This window comes from Clarias gariepinus, chromosome 2 (assembly GCF_024256425.1).
Source record: "Clarias gariepinus isolate MV-2021 ecotype Netherlands chromosome 2, CGAR_prim_01v2, whole genome shotgun sequence".
NCBI classification, from domain to species: Eukaryota; Metazoa; Chordata; class Actinopteri; order Siluriformes; family Clariidae; genus Clarias; species Clarias gariepinus.
Genome location: NC_071101.1, coordinates 44,531,338 through 44,550,113, shown reverse-complemented (window position 1 = coordinate 44,550,113; position 18,776 = coordinate 44,531,338). Strand labels below are relative to the sequence as shown.

General features: G+C 44.2%; 1 protein-coding gene across 5 annotated transcripts in view; it reads left to right on the top strand.

Annotated features, from left to right (window-relative positions):
• The window catches only part of tab2 (TGF-beta activated kinase 1 (MAP3K7) binding protein 2), a 48,033-nt gene that overhangs the window by 14,771 nt on the left and 14,486 nt on the right, over positions 1 to 18,776 (top strand). For 3 of the 5 annotated variants that reach the window (XM_053479721.1, XM_053479705.1, XM_053479739.1), the window contains exons 2-3: positions 15,430 to 15,617; positions 15,707 to 17,261. In XM_053479721.1, the coding sequence (XP_053335696.1) occupies positions 15,465 to 15,617; positions 15,707 to 17,261 (1,708 nt within the window). In that variant the 5' untranslated portion in view covers positions 15,430 to 15,464. Of the gene's footprint in view, positions 1 to 7,735; positions 7,961 to 15,429; positions 15,618 to 15,706; positions 17,262 to 18,776 lie in introns of those variants that run through there. The other 2 variants (XM_053479730.1, XM_053479714.1) reach the window with 2 other exon arrangements.

Below are 18,776 nucleotides of genomic sequence, written 5' to 3'. Positions count from 1 at the left end.
TTTCTATATTTATTCTTGATTTATTCCGTCTGATTTGTTGAGTAAAACAGTCGGTTTATTATTTAATGACGCTGTTCCTCGTTCGATCACGCAATATGACGATATGTGAAGGTCTTATAGGCTTTAGGTTGTAACGATGAACACCGCCACGCAACGATTTCTGTGCCGAAATGTTTTAAGCTCAATTAAATAATTACAAAATAAACCGTCTGCTTCACTCAACATATTAGATGGAATGAATAAAGAATAAATAAATAATCTAATAAATCTCTCTCTCTCAGTGTCAGTTAACTTAATAAGCCTCTCTCAGGATTTAATACTAAATTAATTGCTGTATGTTTTATATCAATAATATATTAATATCATACAATTTTTTCCTTTTCCTGACGTGTATCGCAATTAACTTACTATTAAAATAATTATAAAAGTTTTTATTTTCCTGAATTGTGTTTTCACTTTTTATTTTTTATTTTTTGGCTGACTGTGAGTGTGTGTGTGTGTGTGTGTGTTTGTGTGTGTGTGTATATATGATACAGACTTAAAAGCCAGCAGCTGATTTGATGTGAACATATTTATTTATCAGCCGAGTGACAGTTAAGTAAATGACAGTTAAATAAATGACAGTTAAAACCGTTAAAAGATTTAAATTCAAAAAAACTAACGGACACTAAAACATGCAAAGGGCGTGAAACTGTATTCAGCAAAATGTGTGTTTTTTAAATCTGATAAAAATATAAATGTGTGTGTGTGTATTTACACTAAACAAAGCATGGATCAGGAGATAAGAAGCATTAAGTAATAAATTTAAAAATGTTATATGAAAATTCACTTTTTCACCCATAGGAGAGACACTTTTTAGCACAGGCACCATGTTTAAATATACGTATGATAATAGTTTATCGCGTAAATAAAAAACGTGAGTGTTTCTTCTCTGTAGAGTGTTTCTTCTCTTCAGTAAATTAGAAGACGGTCAGTCAATTTAGCTCTTTTGTACTCCGACAGACAGACAAAGAGCGAGTGTTTTTCATCGGGGAGAGAAACACCATTCGACAGCCCGCACACCTCGAGTGTAAAACACACACAGCAGGTGTCGTAATCCTGGAAATCCTCTCTCTCTCTCTCTGTCTCTCTCTAACAAACCTTGAGCAACACTGGTGTCTCGCGTAGTGGAGATGTTGTGTTTCTCACTCCGTGACTCTCCTTCCATTTCCTGTGAAACACACTGCCGTTATCTATCACAGTATTTCTACAGAAACGGCCTCGTGGGTGTTGACGAGATAGCGCAGAGTTCTCCGAGATTAATGGAATTGAGACGCTTTGAGATCGATGAGATTAACAATTATTAATTTTTCTGTTGTTTTTGTTTTTCCTCTGGTGAAAACCGCGCTCGGCCAATATGAACTTTCCACCAGGAACACGCATTTGTACTGTATGTTTTGACTCTGGCGCTCTGTGTGTGCACGTGTGTGTGTGTGTGCACGGTTTGGCACGTGGCTGACCAGAGGATGACGAGGAACTCGTGCGCACCTGCCCGTGCCAGTCTCGCCCGCCAAGGTTCGAGGTCCTGGCGCAGAGCGAACGTGAGACGTCTGCGAGGTCACCTCGGACTTCCTGCACTCGAGGCGTTTAACCTCCGCCTCGACCTTGACCTTGGGTTTTTTAATCTCCTGTACATACATGCAAAACAATCTCCTGTCCTCCTGCAGAGTGCGAGATAGAGTGTGTGTGTGTGTGTCAGGGTCATTTTTTTTCCCCCCTTCACTTCTCTTGAATCGGGTGCTTGGCCCCGTGCCACCTCTGCAGCGTTCTATACTGTAGCATAGCTTGCCTTCCTTTCACTGTTGCTAAGACACATGTGTCTAGCGAGCGTCTCCAACCTTCTCTTGTGCGCACAGCCGCGGCGCGGGCCGCTTTTCCGCACAACGTTCGCCTCTGCTCTGCTCTGCTCGGCGGCGCCGCCGTCACGTGACTTGGCTGCCATTTGTCTTTTGCTTGGCCTCAAGGTGGGGAGTAATACTCCTAGCAGCTGCTGCAAGCATTTCCGCTACAGCGCTCTCTCTCTCTATTGCTCTCTCTCTCTCTCTTTTACACACACACACACACTTCCTCTCTAACTCTAAGGTGTGTGCACGCTCTTTAAATCGAGATTTTTAGCTTAAATTTTTAAAATCCATGCACATATGCACACATGAAACGGTTCAGATTTGTCAATCTTGAAACTGTTCCGTCTCAGTCACGTGTTCCTTGGTTCGCGTTCGATTGCGTGAAGCCGCGGTTTCAGCTAACGTTTAGTCTGTGACGTCTCCTTGACTCCAAGCTAATTATCCGTTAATGAATGATCTTTTACCTGTAGTTAATGAATCAAACTTTCTCTCTCTTTCCTGTCACGTGTCTGTGGAGAGATCATAAAGACAAATAAAGCTGAGACGGAAAAATGTTGAAGGTTGGTTCTCGCTAAATAACCAGTCGAGTAACAACAGCTTCATTGCTGTAACTCGTAACTCTGAGTCTAACATTATAAGGAGGAGGAAAAAAAAGTGTTTTATCTCCTCTTCTCCTTTTAACACTCGGAGTTTCAGCTCAAACCTGGAAGTGCTCTGGATGAGGTCGTATCCACGGCCAACACACACACACACACACACACACACACACACACGCACACACACACACACACACAGGGAAAGGAATCTGATCGTAGGGTAGATGTAGAGAGACTCGCCGAGTCAAGGATCAGAAAATATCACAGAAAAGGCTGTTTTTGGACGCCGCTCCAGCTCTTTCCGCACACACACACACACACACACACACACACACACACATTCATACTTCATACCTCCCATCATCACCATTCCACCAGTCAGTCCCACCACCCAGTGTGCAGGCTTTACTGGTTTCCAGTGCTCTAACTGGTCTTCACCCAGTCGTCCAACGTGAAAACGCATGTCAGATAACACCATTGTTTTTTTGTTTGTTTGTTTATTTATTTATTAGTGTAAGTCGTTGTCGGCTAAAGAGTTGGTTAAAATAATCACAGATAAGAAATGCAAAAAGTAGATAAAAGGATAAAGATGAAGTTTTGTCTTAAAATCACTCCAGCGTGTTAAAATTCACTTATACCACTTCAGCGCTGTTATTTCAGCCAAAGTGAAAATCTGAACTAATCCCAGTAAAAATATTCACTTTATCTTTTCTAATTAATATATATTGGTGCAGGTGTTTGTTTACATTGAGACAGAAGCGCATTAGTAGATTATTTTAAAGTAGATTATTAAATCCCACACAAAACTGATCATAACCTCGCTTTTTCTCAACACTTAGATTTTACTTATGGTGCAGGTTAAACTTCAGGCAGAGATCTAAGGACTGAACAGGAAATTTACTGAAACTAACAAAAGTTTAACAGACATGTGTGCAAGGTTTCGATCGATGTACAGACAAAATCTTTCTTTAATTCAAACAGATGTATTAATGTATCCGTCCCGTCTGATAGGTGAAACAGACGGCTGAGAATCGTGTGAGTTCCGGTCCGAGAGAGACACAACGTATTTTTCTAGAGAAAATTACAGAGAATTAGCTTTTGGGACTAAAGTAAAGTGGACCTTCTGATCGACTTTATCTGTCCTATTTTGTCTTTCTCACAATGTTTCTGGTTTGACTGCGCGATATTACAGACGTTTAAAAAGATAGAAAGATGAAAGATAGAAAGATGTTTTTCTAATTCTAATTCTAATAATTTTTGTAATTCATTTTTTATATACGGCGGATTCTTGGCATGCGAATGCCCCACCTCACGAATTTTCGCCTTAAGAAGTGAAAGTTTGCAAGAAATTTGCCTCGGCATACGAACAAACCAACCGAGGCAAGCCGAGCGATTCCATATGCAAGAATATGATTATAGTGTTGGTAATAAAATTGGTAATATTGGTAATATTTTTGGGTGGAACAGCTTATCTGCACTTAAATAATTTCCTATGGGACAACGTGTTTTACAATACGAATAATTCGACTTAAAAACTCACCTTTGGATGGATTAAACTCGAATGCCGCGGTACAGCTGTATCTAAAAAAAAACTTAAATGTCAGAAGCTGATTTGATGTGAAAATAGTTTTTGATGTAAAACTGTAAAACGTTTCCATGTTTTATTTTCCCTTTTTTCTGCACTGAAGTGTGAATGTTTTTTATTTCATCCTTAGGTTTATTTCTTTTTTTTTAAATCTTTTAAGATGTTAAATCCGTTGGTCTGGTCATTTATCCGTTCCTGGGGGAAAAAAAGCAAAAAACCATCTGTGTTTTGATAACGCATATACGTCTGCTAATGGTTATCGCAAAAAGAAATTAAATAAATAAAACCTCCTCTGAGTCGATGCTCTTTTCTTCGAACAGCTCTGTTTTGTCTGTGAATCACGTGCTGACTCAGCATTCTGCCTTTTCCCCCGAAAGACCTCGCAGATATTAACGAGCGAGAGAGAGAGAGTGTGTCGATCTGCACCGACCATCCAGGCCGGTTACGGAGCGCAGCGCTAGCTGTGTGTTCGGTGCTAACCCTCCGCCAAAACCCTGTAATTACTGTTTATGGTTCTGTCTCAGAACGGGCTTCATCGTGTGTAATTACTCTCTAATTCACCTTTGATTAAGACGTTGTCCTATAACGCTGTCTTGTTTTTCTCTCCCGTTCTCTCGCTGTGTTAATTTTCTTTTATTTTGATTTTGCGAAACAGAGGCTTTCTCTTGGTCACGTTCCAGCTCGGGTTATGTCGTATCCAGATTCCCGAAAATTACGCACGCCTCTGTTTGTCGAAGAGCTTTGTGTTTTTTTTTTTTTTGTTAGTTTTAGTTTTTTCTCATCTTTTAAATTTAAAATAATAATCTTCTTTCTTCTTTGTCTTTCGGCTGTTCCCTTTCTGGGGTCGCCACAGCGAATCATTTGCCTCCATCTAACCCTATCCTCTGCATCCTCTTCTCTCACACCAACTAACTTCATGTCCTCTCTCACTGCATCCATAAATCTCCTCTTTGGTCTTCCTCTAGACCTCCTGCCTAGCAGTTCCAACCTCAGCATCCTTCTACCAATATATTCACAATCTCTCCTCTGAACATGTCCAAACCACCTCAATCTGGCCTCTCTGACTTTATCTCCAAAACCTCTAACGTGGGTTGTCCCTCTGATAAACTCATTCTTAATCCTATCCATCCTTGTCACTCCCAAAAAGAACCTCAACATCTTCAGCTCTGCTACCTCCAACTCTGCCTCCTGTCTTTTCTTCAGTGCCACTGTCTCTAAGCCGTAGAGCATCGCTGGTCTCACCACTGTCCTGTACACCTTTCCTTTCATTCTCGCTGATACTCTTTTATCGCACAACACACCTGACACTTTTCTCCACCCATTCCAACCTGCCTGTACCCGCCTCTTCACCTTCTTTGAACACTCTCCGTTGCTCTGGACCGTTGACCCTAAGTACTTAAAGTCCTGCACCTTCTTTACCTCTGCTCCCTGTAGCCTCACCGATCCTCCTGGGTCCCTCTCATTTACACACATGTATTCTGTCTTGCTGCGGCTAACCTTCATTCCCCTGCTTTCCAGAGCATACCTCCACCTCTCCAAATTTTCCTCCACCTGTTCCCTGCTCTCGCTACAGAGCACAATGTCATCTGCAAACATCATAGTCCATGGGGACTCCTGTCTTACCTCATCTGTCATCCTGTCCATCACCAGAGCAAACAAAAAGGGGCTTAGAGCCGATCCTTGATGCAGACCCACCTCCACCTTGAACTCTTCTGTCACACCTACAGCACATCTTACCACTGTCCTACAGCTCTCATACATGTCCTGCACCGCTCTAACATACTTCTCTGCCACCCCAGACCTTCCCACACAACACCACAGCTCCTCTCTTGGCACCCTGTCATATGCTTTCTCTAAATCTAAAAAGACACAATGCAACTCCCTGTTACCTTCTCTGTACTTCTCCACCAGCATCCTCAAAGCAAATACTGCATCTGATGTACTCTTTCTAGGCATAAAACCATATTGCTGCTCACAAATGCTCACCTCTGCCCTTAACCTAGCTTCCACTACTCTTTCCCACAGCTTCCATGTCTGGCTCATTAGCTTTATACCTCTATAAATGCCACAGCTTTGCACATCTCCCTTGTTCTTAAAAATTGGCACCAATACACTTCTCCTCCATTCCTCTGGAATCCTCTCACTCTCCAAGATCTTGTTAAACAAACTTGTCAGAAACTCCACCTCTGCCACCTCTCCTAAGCACTTCCATACCTCCACAGGTATGTCATCAGGACCAAGAGCCTTTCCACTCTTCATCCTCTTCAACGCCCCTACTTCCTGTTCCACAACAGTCACCTCTTCTACTCTTTGTTCTCTTTCGTTTTCCTCATTCATCAACTCCTTAAAGTACTCCTTCCATCTTTCCATCACCCTCCTGGCATCTGTCAGTACATTTCCATCTCTATCTTTAATCACTCTAACCTGCTGCACATCCTTCCCATCTCTATCTCTCTGCCTTTTAAATTAATAATAATGTAATAAAATCATTTAGCTATGGGTCATTAAGCAGAGTCGTCGTCCCCCCCCCCCCTCGTTTTCTCACGCCAAGGATTTCAGGAAGGTCCTGTTTAACACTTAGATTTAAACTGAACGTGGGTGTGGTCTTAACTAGATCTAGAACCGTCAGCGTCAGTTCAAACACAAACTCGGACATATCACTTTACACAAAAAAAGAAATATTACAAATATTACAGATTTGAAGTAAAATATGAAATAAATAAACATTAAACCTCAACCTTAGAACGTGACTGATATGCGACAGAGAGCAGACGGAGCTGATTGAGATCAGACGCAGACCAGACAGCACTGAGATCAGAGGCAGGCCAGACAGCAGACTGAGATCAGACCAGACAGCAGACTGAGATCAGACCAGACAGCAGACTGAGGTCAGACACAGACCAGACAGTAGACTGAGATCAGACACAGACCAGACAGCACTGAGATCAGAGCCAGACCAAACAGCAGACTGAGATCAGACCAGACAGCAGACTGAGATCAGACACAGACCAGACAGTAGAATGAAATCAGACACAGACCAGACAGCAGACTGAGATCAGACCAGATAGCAGACTGAGATCATACACAGACCAGACAGCAGACTGAGATCAGACCAGACAGCAGACTGAGATCAGACACAGACCAGACAGCAGACTGAGATCAGACAGAGAGAACTTGCATTTTTTTTAGTTTTGCTGCAATTCTATCAAACTTTTTTTTCCCCATCGAGAGATGAAATCAAAAGGCGCGATTATGATCACCAGACTTTATACACATACACACACACACACACACACACACACACACACACACACACACCTCTCTATTCTCATAAACCTGTATTTGTCCAGGATGTTATCTGTTTATTGAGATTAACGTAACCGTGTTCGGTTCGATCTTATTTACTGCCTCGCTTGGAAGTCTTATGCGACTGCAGCCACTTGAAGAACTGTGTGTGTGTGTTTGTGTGTGTGTGTGTGTGTAATGGAGCATTTGTAAAAAAACACACTCAGCCAACGTGCACGGAATGCCGGAGTCCCGTCCCACTTAAAGCGCCTCGATCGCTCCAGGCCCTGTTTTTTTTTTCCTCTTCTCCTTCTTCTTCTTTTCCCCCCTTCTCATGTTTGCTTCCCTTGCATGTTTAGACTCGAAGGAACCTCAGCAGAACGTTCTGTCAGAATCGGGAACCGCACCGAGTCGGGACACGACCCGATGAATCTCACCCGCTTTCCAGCTTCGATCGGCACGCGGCGTGAAACGAATAACGAGAGAGAGAGAGAGAGAGAGAGAGAGAGAGGGAGGAACTGAACACTTCAGGCTTTAGGAAGCGCTGGAACTGGGGAGATCAACCCATTCTGCCGGTTACTGATTGTTTTCCCGTATCTGCACAACTCCTGGTGCGTGTGTGTGTGTGTGTGTGTTGTCTGTCTTTCATAACTTCTAAGCCCCATGTCGAGCTGAAACGCTTCACTGTATAGATAACGAAACATTGAAACACAGAGCGCAGTTCAAGGCTCGCTCTCGTTCTCTGTGTGTGTGTGTGTGTGTGTGTGTGTGTGTGTGCGCACGCTCACAGTGTTCCTGCTTGTCCGCGTGCCAGCGCCAGCTGGCTCAGATCCCGTCGTCTCATGCAGTAATATCTTCTTTATGAGCGCTCTGGCAACTCGGTTGCGCGAGTGCCCTCGTGCTGTTAAGCTTCTCTCTCAGTTTTTTTTTTTTAGACGGTAATTCCGCTAACGTGGACCAGATGCATCCTGTTGACTGTGCACTCGGATTTATTTATTTAGCAGCAATGCTGCTGTTTGCGCGACTCCAGTGGAGGTGTGTGTGTGTGTGTGTGTGTGTGTATACGTACATATATCTATATCTACAAAACACACACATGTATGTATATATATATATATATATATATATATATATATGTATATGTATATGTATACGTAGACGTTTATACGTCGCTGACTGCGCGAGCCGCCTTGCGCGCGGTCCGCGTTTATCAGCGAGCTGTTAGTCATCACGGTTTTCTCCATAAATCTGTCGCAGGAATCGGTCCACTCGCTGCTGTGTGTGTGTGCTGAGCTCAGCAACATTGTCCACACACACACTCGTGCGCGGAGGGGGTCAGCAAAAGTTCAATCTGAAGAGAGAGCACTAGGTGTGTCCTGTAATTTCTTTCGTCTTGAGCAAGACTCTTCTATACGGCCCGAGGAGAGGAGAGAGGCCGCACACGTGAACACGCTTACAACATAAAGTAACAGGAAAAACAACGCGGCACGTTTCAGCCACGTGTGTGTGTGTGTGTGAGGAGGGTCAACTGTACACTAAACTACTTTTATTCTCATTTTCGTTTAAACCTCTGAATCAACGCAGGTTGTCGGTTTTTTTTTTTGCAGTGTTGTTTACGTTGTTGTTTTTCATGTGAAAGCGCTCCTCTCGTGGCCCTGGCAGAAAACTCCAGCCTGTTAGGAACTTGATGAACAGGGTGTGTATGTGTGTGTGTGTGTGTGTATATGCGCTGATTGCCAAACAATTTTTCCCTCAGTCAGCATGATCAGGCAGAATCCCGCGCAGCTGCCTGAGAGCTCTGTAGATCAGGTTCTTAATGAGCAGGAGGTGATACGCACTGCAGGGCCGACACTCACCCAGCACGGGGTGTACACTCCATCACTCTCAGTCACTCTCGATCACTCTCACTCGGTGCACTCAATGCACTTCCTGACTCACTAGATATTCTAAATTACTAACTCACTGAATTTGCTGACTCATGAATTTGTTGATTTTGTATGTGACTCCCTGACTCACTAAATATGCTGACTCTAAATATGCTGACTCACTAAATTTGCTGACTCTGCTAAATTTGCTGACTCCCTGAATTAGGGCTACGCGATTTGGCCTAAAATCAAAATCTCGATTAATTGAACATTTTACCTCGATCACGATTAATGAACGATTATTTTATTTATTTTTTTGCCCTCATAACACGCGATTGTGCTTTAAGTGTTGAAACAAACTGGTGGTGTTACCTTTGGGCGTCGAAACTGTTTTTCTACAGTATCTACATCTGACTTCATTTTGTTCAGTGTCATCCTTACTGAAGCCAAAATGTGTCCAAATAACGGAGACTGCATTTTTCTTTGGTACAAGCCGCTCTTGTTGCTCAGTTGTCTCAGTGTTTAAGCTCTCCATGCTCGACATGTTGGCGGAATAACGTAACGGAGCGGGGTCACGTGACTCCACACGCGGTAATGTTTTTAAAGGGAAAGTAATCGAAATAATCGACCCGGGAAAATTTCATCGATTGTAGGTTCTAATTGTCGATTTCGATTACTTTTCGAATAATCGCCCAGCCCTACCCTGAATCACTGAATCATTTTGTATGTGACTCCCTGACTCACTAAATATGCTAAATTACTCACTGACTGAATTTGCTGACCCACCGAGTTTGCGGCCTCAGTGAGTTTGCTGACTCACTGCGCTGACTCCCTGAATTATTTAGTATGTGAATTTCTGACTCACTAAATATGCTGACTCACTGAATCACTGAATTTGCTGACTCACTGAATTTGCTGACTCATTTTGTATGTGACTCACTGACTCACTAAATATGCTGAATCACTGAATTATTTAATATGTGACTTACTGAATATGACTTAATAAATATGCCGACTCACTGAATATGCCGACTCACTGAATATGCCGACTCACTGAATATGCTGACTCATTGAATATGCTGACTCATTGAATCACTGAATATGCTGACTCACTGAGTCTGAATGATTTGCACGGCGCTCTGACTCTCCTGAGTTGCTCAATGCACTGACTCCCTTAAAAATTGCTCAGCGTGACGACTCCCCAAGTCACTCAGTAAATCAGCCGACTCGTTGACTCTCTGAGTGGCCGAGGCCTGACAGCAAACTTAATCTGAAAATGAAAAGAGCAGCTTTCACACACAAACACAGAGGTAATTAACTCCAAGGCGAGTGTTCTCTAGATCTAGGGAAAAGGATTATGGGATTGAAACGCGTAGAGTTTTGAGACAAACGTGATGTTGGAAAACTTTGGAGACAAAACCAGTGACTGCGGTCAGGTTGGAGCTGTTTTGCTCGGTTGCCCACCCCTTGGTAGGGCTCTGTGTGTGTGTGTGTGTGTGTGTGTGTGTGTGTGTGTGAGAGAGAGAGAGAGAGAGAGAGGGCAGGAAATCAGAAATACTTGAGTGCCGCAGGCTGCAGCTGGCTGCTGATTGGAAGCAGGCAGGGGCCACAGGCTCTCCCGTTGCATTCTGGGAGATCAGGGTGGCCCCCTTGCTAAACACTCAGAGATACAGGGAGGCCTCTCTCAGGGCAATCTAGGACAACACCGAGCCTCTCCCATGAAGAGATTGCAAAACACACACACACACACACACACACACACAGTTGACTTGTACAGTAAATACCCAGGACGTTTTAAAGAATTTAATAAGGTGGAGGTTCATTTTCTTCCTGCTCAGTCATTCTTTGTCTCTGTCTCTGTTTGTCTTTGATCCTGCTCTCGTTTTTCCATATGTCACACATACACACATAAAACCTCATACACACCCAGTTAAAGCGATCACTCGGCCCAAAACGTACACAGTTCTGCACTAAAGACAGCTGACGCCACTTTGTCCTTCATCTCGCCATCTGAAACTGTCCTCACATGTTTCAGGACGGGTCCTTTTATCATTTTATTTTACAACAGAAGAAGGATCGATGGTGTTACCTGTTATCTGTACACCAGATTTTTTAGAGCGTCAGGATCGAACACAAGTACGCTTGGGCTTTTTATGATACCGTGTGTCAAATCGATACTTTTTAAAAACAGTACAGGTGACTGAACTGATAAAGAGTCACAAAAAAATGGTGGATCACATTTACAGAATGGTTATTATTTAAAAGAGAAAAGTAGTTGCTGTACCTGCTGCCGCCAGAGCAAGTGTAATTACTGCATTCACACGCTCAGGTTACTACAAACATTAGCTGGACTTTTATTATAAGTAGTAAAGGAGTAGAGTATTGGATCGGATCGTAGAGAGGGAGGGAGTAGAGTATTGGATCGGATTGCAGAGGTGGAGTAGTGATTGTATCAGATCAAGGGGAGTATGGCTCCAAGTGGCACTGTGCAACATTTAAGTGCCATCAATGTGAGGTACTGAAATCTGCTGGCACATACCTGGTTATATGTGTGTGTGTGTTATATACAGTAGGTACCGGTGCCGGGTATCGGTACCTGGCCTTTACAGAAACGTGGACAGGAAGTGAGCGATCTCTCTGCACCGATACATTCTCTTGGCATCTGATCTTCTTCTGTTCTTAAGGGGCGTGGCGAAAAATTTCCCTGTTCTTCCTGACTGAAATATGCAGCCTGAAAGTGATAAAGTAATAACAGGTATAAATTACATCACATGTGTTTGAGTACATTTCTAATTATTATTATTATTATTATTATTATTCAGGTTGTGTAGCAAGACCAGCGTGTCAGTTGTGCTGCAGTTAAACAACTTGTCTCGTAATCAGTTAGCGAGAGGCTTATTTTTGCGAGTGTGTTTGTGTGTAGGGGGGGTTGGGAGGTGCTTGCTAAATGAGGCTCCAGGTCTCCATAAGTCGAAAGTAAACGTGCTGGCTGTGTGAAGACATCTGATCCTGCAGATCCTGTTCAGGCTCTCTCTCTCTCTCTCTCTCTCTCTCTCTCACACACACACACACACTTCCTAAAGCGTGTTGCGCTCTGCATTTGGTTAAACCCTTCCATAATTAACCCCATGTTCTCCAGCATCACGTTATATATACATACGTGTAACGCCGTGAAGTCTCCAGCGAAGTGAGGAGAAGCACTCGCGTATGTCGCCGGACGTCCGCAGACATGACCGACACGTAACGGATCGGACCGGACCAGGAGTTCTTGTCAAAATGACCAGTCACATGACGCATGGTTTCTAAGCAACAGGACTGTCTTTAGTTTTTTTTTATTTTTTTAATTGATTGAAGTAAACCACACCCGTGCAGATCTGTGAAAGGAGTCTCCAGTGTCAGAGCTTTATATATACGGTGGATCTGTCCCTAAACCATCCCTGCAGAGTGAGAGGGACAAAAACACCTTCTGGACACCTCGTAGGAAAAGAGGACAGGAAAGAGTCGATATCCACACTCCATTCAAGTGTGTGTGTGTGAGACTTTCTTATCTGTTGTTTGTGTGTGTGATTTCCAGTCAGTGAATATGACAGTTACTGATACACCAGCTTCTGACGGTGATAAGGAAGAGCACTCTCTGTCTGTCTGTCTCTCTCTCTGTTTGTCTTTCTGTCTGTCTCTCTTTCTCTGTCTCTCTCTCTTTGTGCTTCTTATCTGCAATCTCCTGCCGATAGTGCTGGCTGAGCTCTGCTCCGACTGCTGGTTGTGTGTGTGTGTGTGTGTGTGTGTTTAATGTGCGTCAGGGGACGTTTCTGTTTGACAGGAAACAGCCCGCCGCTAACACACAGTAGCAGGACCAGCTGGGCCTAACATCTGCCAGAAATTTTATTTTTTATTTTTTATTTTTGAATTTTAATATTTTATTATTATATATAATATTTTATTCCATCAGAGTCTTGCGTTTTTAGTTTTGGCACCGGCTCAGGAATTCCCGCGAGTCGAGTTCCCTCACTAGGAGTGAGGAAGTGAGGAGAGAACCACTCCTGTGCCTCGCCGAGACGCCCAAGAGACGGACAGGGCTAAAGAAGTCTTAAAATCGGATCAGGGAGGGAGCGTTACGGATCGGATCGCGAGGATAGTGTTGTGAGTCGAATCATGAAAGAAGTATTATAGGATGGATTGTGGAGGGACTGTTATAGAACTGGAATTGTGGAGGTAGTACGGTGAATCGAAGAGGTGCATCGTGTATTGACTTGGGTCATAAACCAGCGTCGTGAATTGAATCGCACCTTGGAGTTAATATCGTGAAATAAATCGGACCGTGGACTCAATTTTACTTTTTGCAAGATAATAACCTCCATTTTCCTTAAACACAGAAACAGTTCTCAGTCCTAGATTGTCATCTATTTAATCAGTCCAATCTTACAATTTAATTAGATGTCTCCTGTAACACCAGCACTTTTTAAATCCAGTTTTTAGAGTAGAGACGTCTGTAATCTCTGGGTTGAGAAATTCACTACGGTATCAGTTAAAGATGTGGAAGAATATCGATTTAGTTACATTACCACAATTCTCTTTTTTTTTGTGGCAAATTTTCACACTACCTCCGAGTGTTTACGTACAGCGCTGTATAGCTACAGTCACATGCAACTAAATGCCGTAGAGCAAGCATGGCTTCTTTAGAGAGTCCCATAAAGTCCAGTGAACACTAATGAATAGAACAAAGTTCGGATTTTGCGTGATGACACTTGAAGGTTTTTTTTTTCTTTTGTTTGAAATTAGCTGCAAAGTTTTACTCAGCTTACGTTTGTTGTACAAAAAATAAACACTGCAGTACACCTAAGACCAATATTTACGATTATATACAATATTTTCAGTGTGTAAGTGATTGTGTTAAATGTCTAAAGTCAGATATATTGTGCGTGTGTGTTGGAGAAATGAGTCGGCCTCACCGATTTCAATGTATCAGTCCGGGAGCACGATAATAGAAAATGTCTGTTCTGTAAAGCTTTCCTGATGGTGAATAATCATAATTTCAGGAAAATCCTCAAGAAAACAGAGTTCACAGTTCAATACAGTAGAAAACAGCTAGGAGACAAAATGGCGTCCAAGGTTCCCGTCACTGTTTAAAGGCGGGGAGAGATTAATTTCCTTTGGCACGATTACAGTTTTTGGCCACATGATGGCAGTGTGAGGAAAGGGGACAGAGATTTAGTCAAGTGGATTGGTATGTTTTATATTGTATATTATCCTCATCAAAGACATAGAAGACTCACTTTGTCAGACTTAAGAACAAATCCGACTTACGGACGTGCTTCTGGAACAGAACCCGTTCGTAGGTCGAGGACTACCTGTACTGATATTGGTATCGCGATAATGAAATCATATCGCTTCGACTCTGGTGATTTCCCGTCCCTAGTATTGTTATCAAAACAAATATTTCAGCAGCTGAGTGTGTCTGTTACACATTAAACTGTTTTTATAGGTAAAGCAGTGTTTCTTATGAAATTGATGGATTATTATCTAAGTTAATCAAAAAGAAAATCCGACATCGAGCCGGAGATATCCTGATACTCATCTACACACTGGTGTGACAGTTTTTCCATTGCTGAGACATTTGAGGAGGAGCGTCACAGCTGTCCGAGCCTCTGTTTAAAGGGCAGATCTCAGGACCAATCAGATTTCAGAATGCAGCGGAGCAGAAAACACAGCGCTGTTTAACTGGTGCAGGAAGACCTGCCTCCTTATTCTTTAAAAAAATAAAAATAAATAAAATTTGGACATCTGTTTCATCACAAGCTCCCTCTGAGTGAGAGTAAGAACGTTTATAAAAAAAAATAATACCGTGTGTGTGTGTGTGTTATCCATTATAGCGGGTTTAATATGTGACTGTTGGCACCGCTGCCGCTGGTTTCCATTATAAATCTATCGGTGCTGTTAATCCTGTCGTGGTTTGGGAGCAGTGTGAAGTTCGAGTCTCTGATATATATATATAATATATATATTTTTTTTTTGCGAGTTTCTGCTAAACGACTTTAAAGCCTGTGTGTGTGTGAGTCTTTCTTTCTCTCTGTCTTGGGATACACGACAGAGGAAACGTTTACTCCTGCAAGAAAGAAAGAAGGAATGTACGTTGAAGATAACCCACATGGTAATTATTTTTCCCCCTTCTCTCTCTCTCTCTCTCTCTGTCTCTCTGTCTCTTTCTTTCTGTGTAGAACAAAAGATGCTGTGATCGAGCGGGTGTGTGTGCATGAGTGTGTGCGCGCAGAGGTCCACCCCGCTCCGTCCTGCCAGTCCCCGAATGGCACAAGGAAATCAGCAGATTGACACTAAAGTTCTGCAGCAGCTCCTTCAGAAGTTCCCAGAAGTGCCGGAGGGCGTGGTCTCTCAGTGTGTCGTACAGGTGGGGGCGTGTTTTAAAAAAATCAAAGAGAAATTAAAACATCTTATTCCTTCATTTGTATTTCTCTCTTTCTCTTATTTTTTTCTCAGAATAAGAACAATTTAGCAGCGTGCTGCGAGTACCTGTCCCAGGTGAGTCCCGGCTTCCTGTACAGCGAGGGCAACCCGAGCGCGGCGGACCTGCGCAATCACATGACCCAGCTCAACGTGGGCGTGTCTCAGAATACCCATGGTGCCGTGCAGCGCGAGCCAGTGAGGATGAACGGCAGCAGGACTCTCTCGCACAGCCTGAGCGACGGGCCCGTCAACGGTCCCCCGACTCCGGCATCTGACTTCTACCAGGCGGAGTCTCAGTCACACGCGCACGCTCACACACCCTCCGCCTTCTGCGTGATGGAGCGCTCGCGGAAACCGCAGCCGCCGCAGCACCTCGGCCTCTACCAGCTCGGGGTCAAGGGTCAGGGCTCGGCCACGCCCCTTCCCGCCACGCCCCGTTTTAATCCCATCACGGTGACGCTGGCGCCCAACGCCGGCCGAAACACGCCCACCTCGCTGCACATCCACGGCGGGCCCCAGGCCGGCCCCAACAGCCCCAACTCTATCTACATCCGGCCCTACGTCACCCAGATCTCGCACCCCGGCGGCCCGCACCACCAGACCTCACACGTTTACATGCCTATCAGCTCCCCCACCAACCCGCAGCCCCCGTCGGCCTTCCAGGCGCCGTCCGCCGCGTCCGCTCAGGCCCCGTCCTCGTCCTCCCTTCCGTCCTCGTCCTCATCTCTGCCTTCATCTTTACCGGCGCCCCCCTCGCTCGCGTCCTCTTTCAGCCAGTTCAACATCCAGAACATCTCCACGGGGCCCAGAAAGAACCAGATCGAGATCAAGCTCGAATCCCCGCAGAGGGTGGGAGGAGCCGCTGCCGCCAACGTCGCCGGGGCCACGGCGACGCTGATGTGTTCCGCCTCCGCCCCTCGACCGGGTCCGGCTTCAGGGTCGTCGTCCTGCCTGTCGCCCGCTTCCTCTTCCTCCACTCCGCTCTCCATCGAGGGGGCGGGGCTTGGCCGAAGCCAGCCCGCCGTCTTCATAGCCGCCTCTCCTCCCGCCGGCGCCACCGCCACCAACGCGACGACGCCGTCAGACGAGGTCGCGACGGTCCCTCCCCCCAGTCGCTCCCAGCCCAAGTTCTACATCTCGGCCAACGCTTCCTCGGACGAAAGCGGCGCACGGAACCCGCCCACCGTCTACATCTCCGCCAACCCCGCCCTGCCTGGCGTCGCTGCCGGCCGGAGCCTGGGCGGTCAAGTCAGCATGGGGCCCGCCTACATCCATCATCACCCGCCCAAATCCCGCAGCTCGGTGGGTCCGGGAGGCATCGCCACGTCGCCCCGCGTGGTCGTCACGCAGCCGAACACAAAGTACACCTTCAAGATCACGGTGTCACCAAACAAGCCTCCGGCCGTGTCCCCCGGGGTGGTGTCGCCCACCTTCGAGCCCACCAACATGCTCAGCGTGCCTGCCGATCAGCACTTCTCCGAGACCGAGGCCATCAGCCTGCCCGAGCCGCTCTCGCCTAACCGTGACCTGAGGGCCTCCGAGAGCCGCCGGCCCAGCATGGGCTCCGATGACGCCGCGTACACGCAGGGTAAAGGTTTTTTTTCTTTCTTTTTTTTTTTTACTTTTTCTTCTCTCGAGATTGTGTTTGAGCGATGTGAACGAGCCGCCCCAGCTGTGGGAGTGACTCAGTTCCCCTCCATTTGCCCCGGCAGTTAACGTGCACCTCAGTGTGGTTAGAAAAAGTCCGGCTGAGGAAGCGGAAGAGGCTAAACGTTCCCAGGCCTCCTCCACTGGTCGTTTTATTTATTTATTTATTTATTTTCCTGAAAGCGAAAGGAGAAGATTTTCCTCCTGCTGAAACATTTTTCTGCCTTGTCCCCCCCCCATATGTACATTGTAAAGTCAAAGGATTGAGGTGTGTGTGTGTGTGTGTGTGTGTGAGTGAGTGAAATGTGCAGCAGCAGGGCAATGTTTACCTTATATGGATTTTTCCCCTGATGACGTGTGAGTCATTGACAAACTGCTCTGTCTGTGTGTGTCTGTGTGTGTGTGTGTGTGTGTGTATGTGTGTGTGTGTGCTTTATTTGAGTCAATCACAATTGCTTTATGATGCATGTGGTTCTTAGTGGAAGGTGATGTTTTACTCTTGTATCCTGTGTGTGTGTGTGTGTGTGTAGGTGTGTGTGTGTGTGTGTAGGTGTGTGTGTGTGTGTATGATTGATTCATGATTATGTATCGTGGTTAGAAACCGATACAGTACTGACAGACTTGAGGATGTGTTTCCGCTCCTCGCCTTTTCCCTTTTTCAAATCCTCAAATTTGTTGACTTACTTCCTTTCTTCTTTTCCCTCCTACTAACTTTTATTTATTTATTTATTTATTTATTTTTTTACTCCTTTATTTTATTGTTTACTAAGGATGGGGAAAAATCGATTCAGGTCACAATTCTTTTGTGTTTCAAAAACATGTATCGCACTGAAACCGACTCCAAAATCGCGTTCTTACACTTAAAAAACAAACAAAAAAACTAAAAACACACGTCCTTTTATTCATACTCACATTATATTCTCAGTTATATTCATATTTACTCAGATACACACTTATAGGTAGTGACTTATTTAATTACTTCTTTGCTTATTTATTTGCTTGCTTACAAACTTATTTATGTAATTACTTTCTTATTTACTCACTTAGTACATTATTAACTCAATTTCTAATCGCAATCTAGTTTACTAGCATAATTACTTCCATATTTATTTATTTATTAATTATTTTATTTATTTAGGTATTTACTTCCTTACTTATTCACTTACTTCCTTGTTTACGTACTTATGTGCTTATTTAGTTACTTCCAACCCTGTTTACTTATTTACTTAATTATTGATTTATCTCAATTACTTACCTATGCAATTTTTTTTCCTTGTGTAGTGATTTTCCTAATTACGTTTTTAGTAACATCTCAGTTACTTAAATATTTTTATTAATTACTTATTTACTTACATAATTATTTACTAGCTTGCTTACAAACTCGTTTATGTAATCACTTAGTACACTATTTATTAACTCACTGGCCTGTAATCCTGTTTACTAGCATAATTACTTC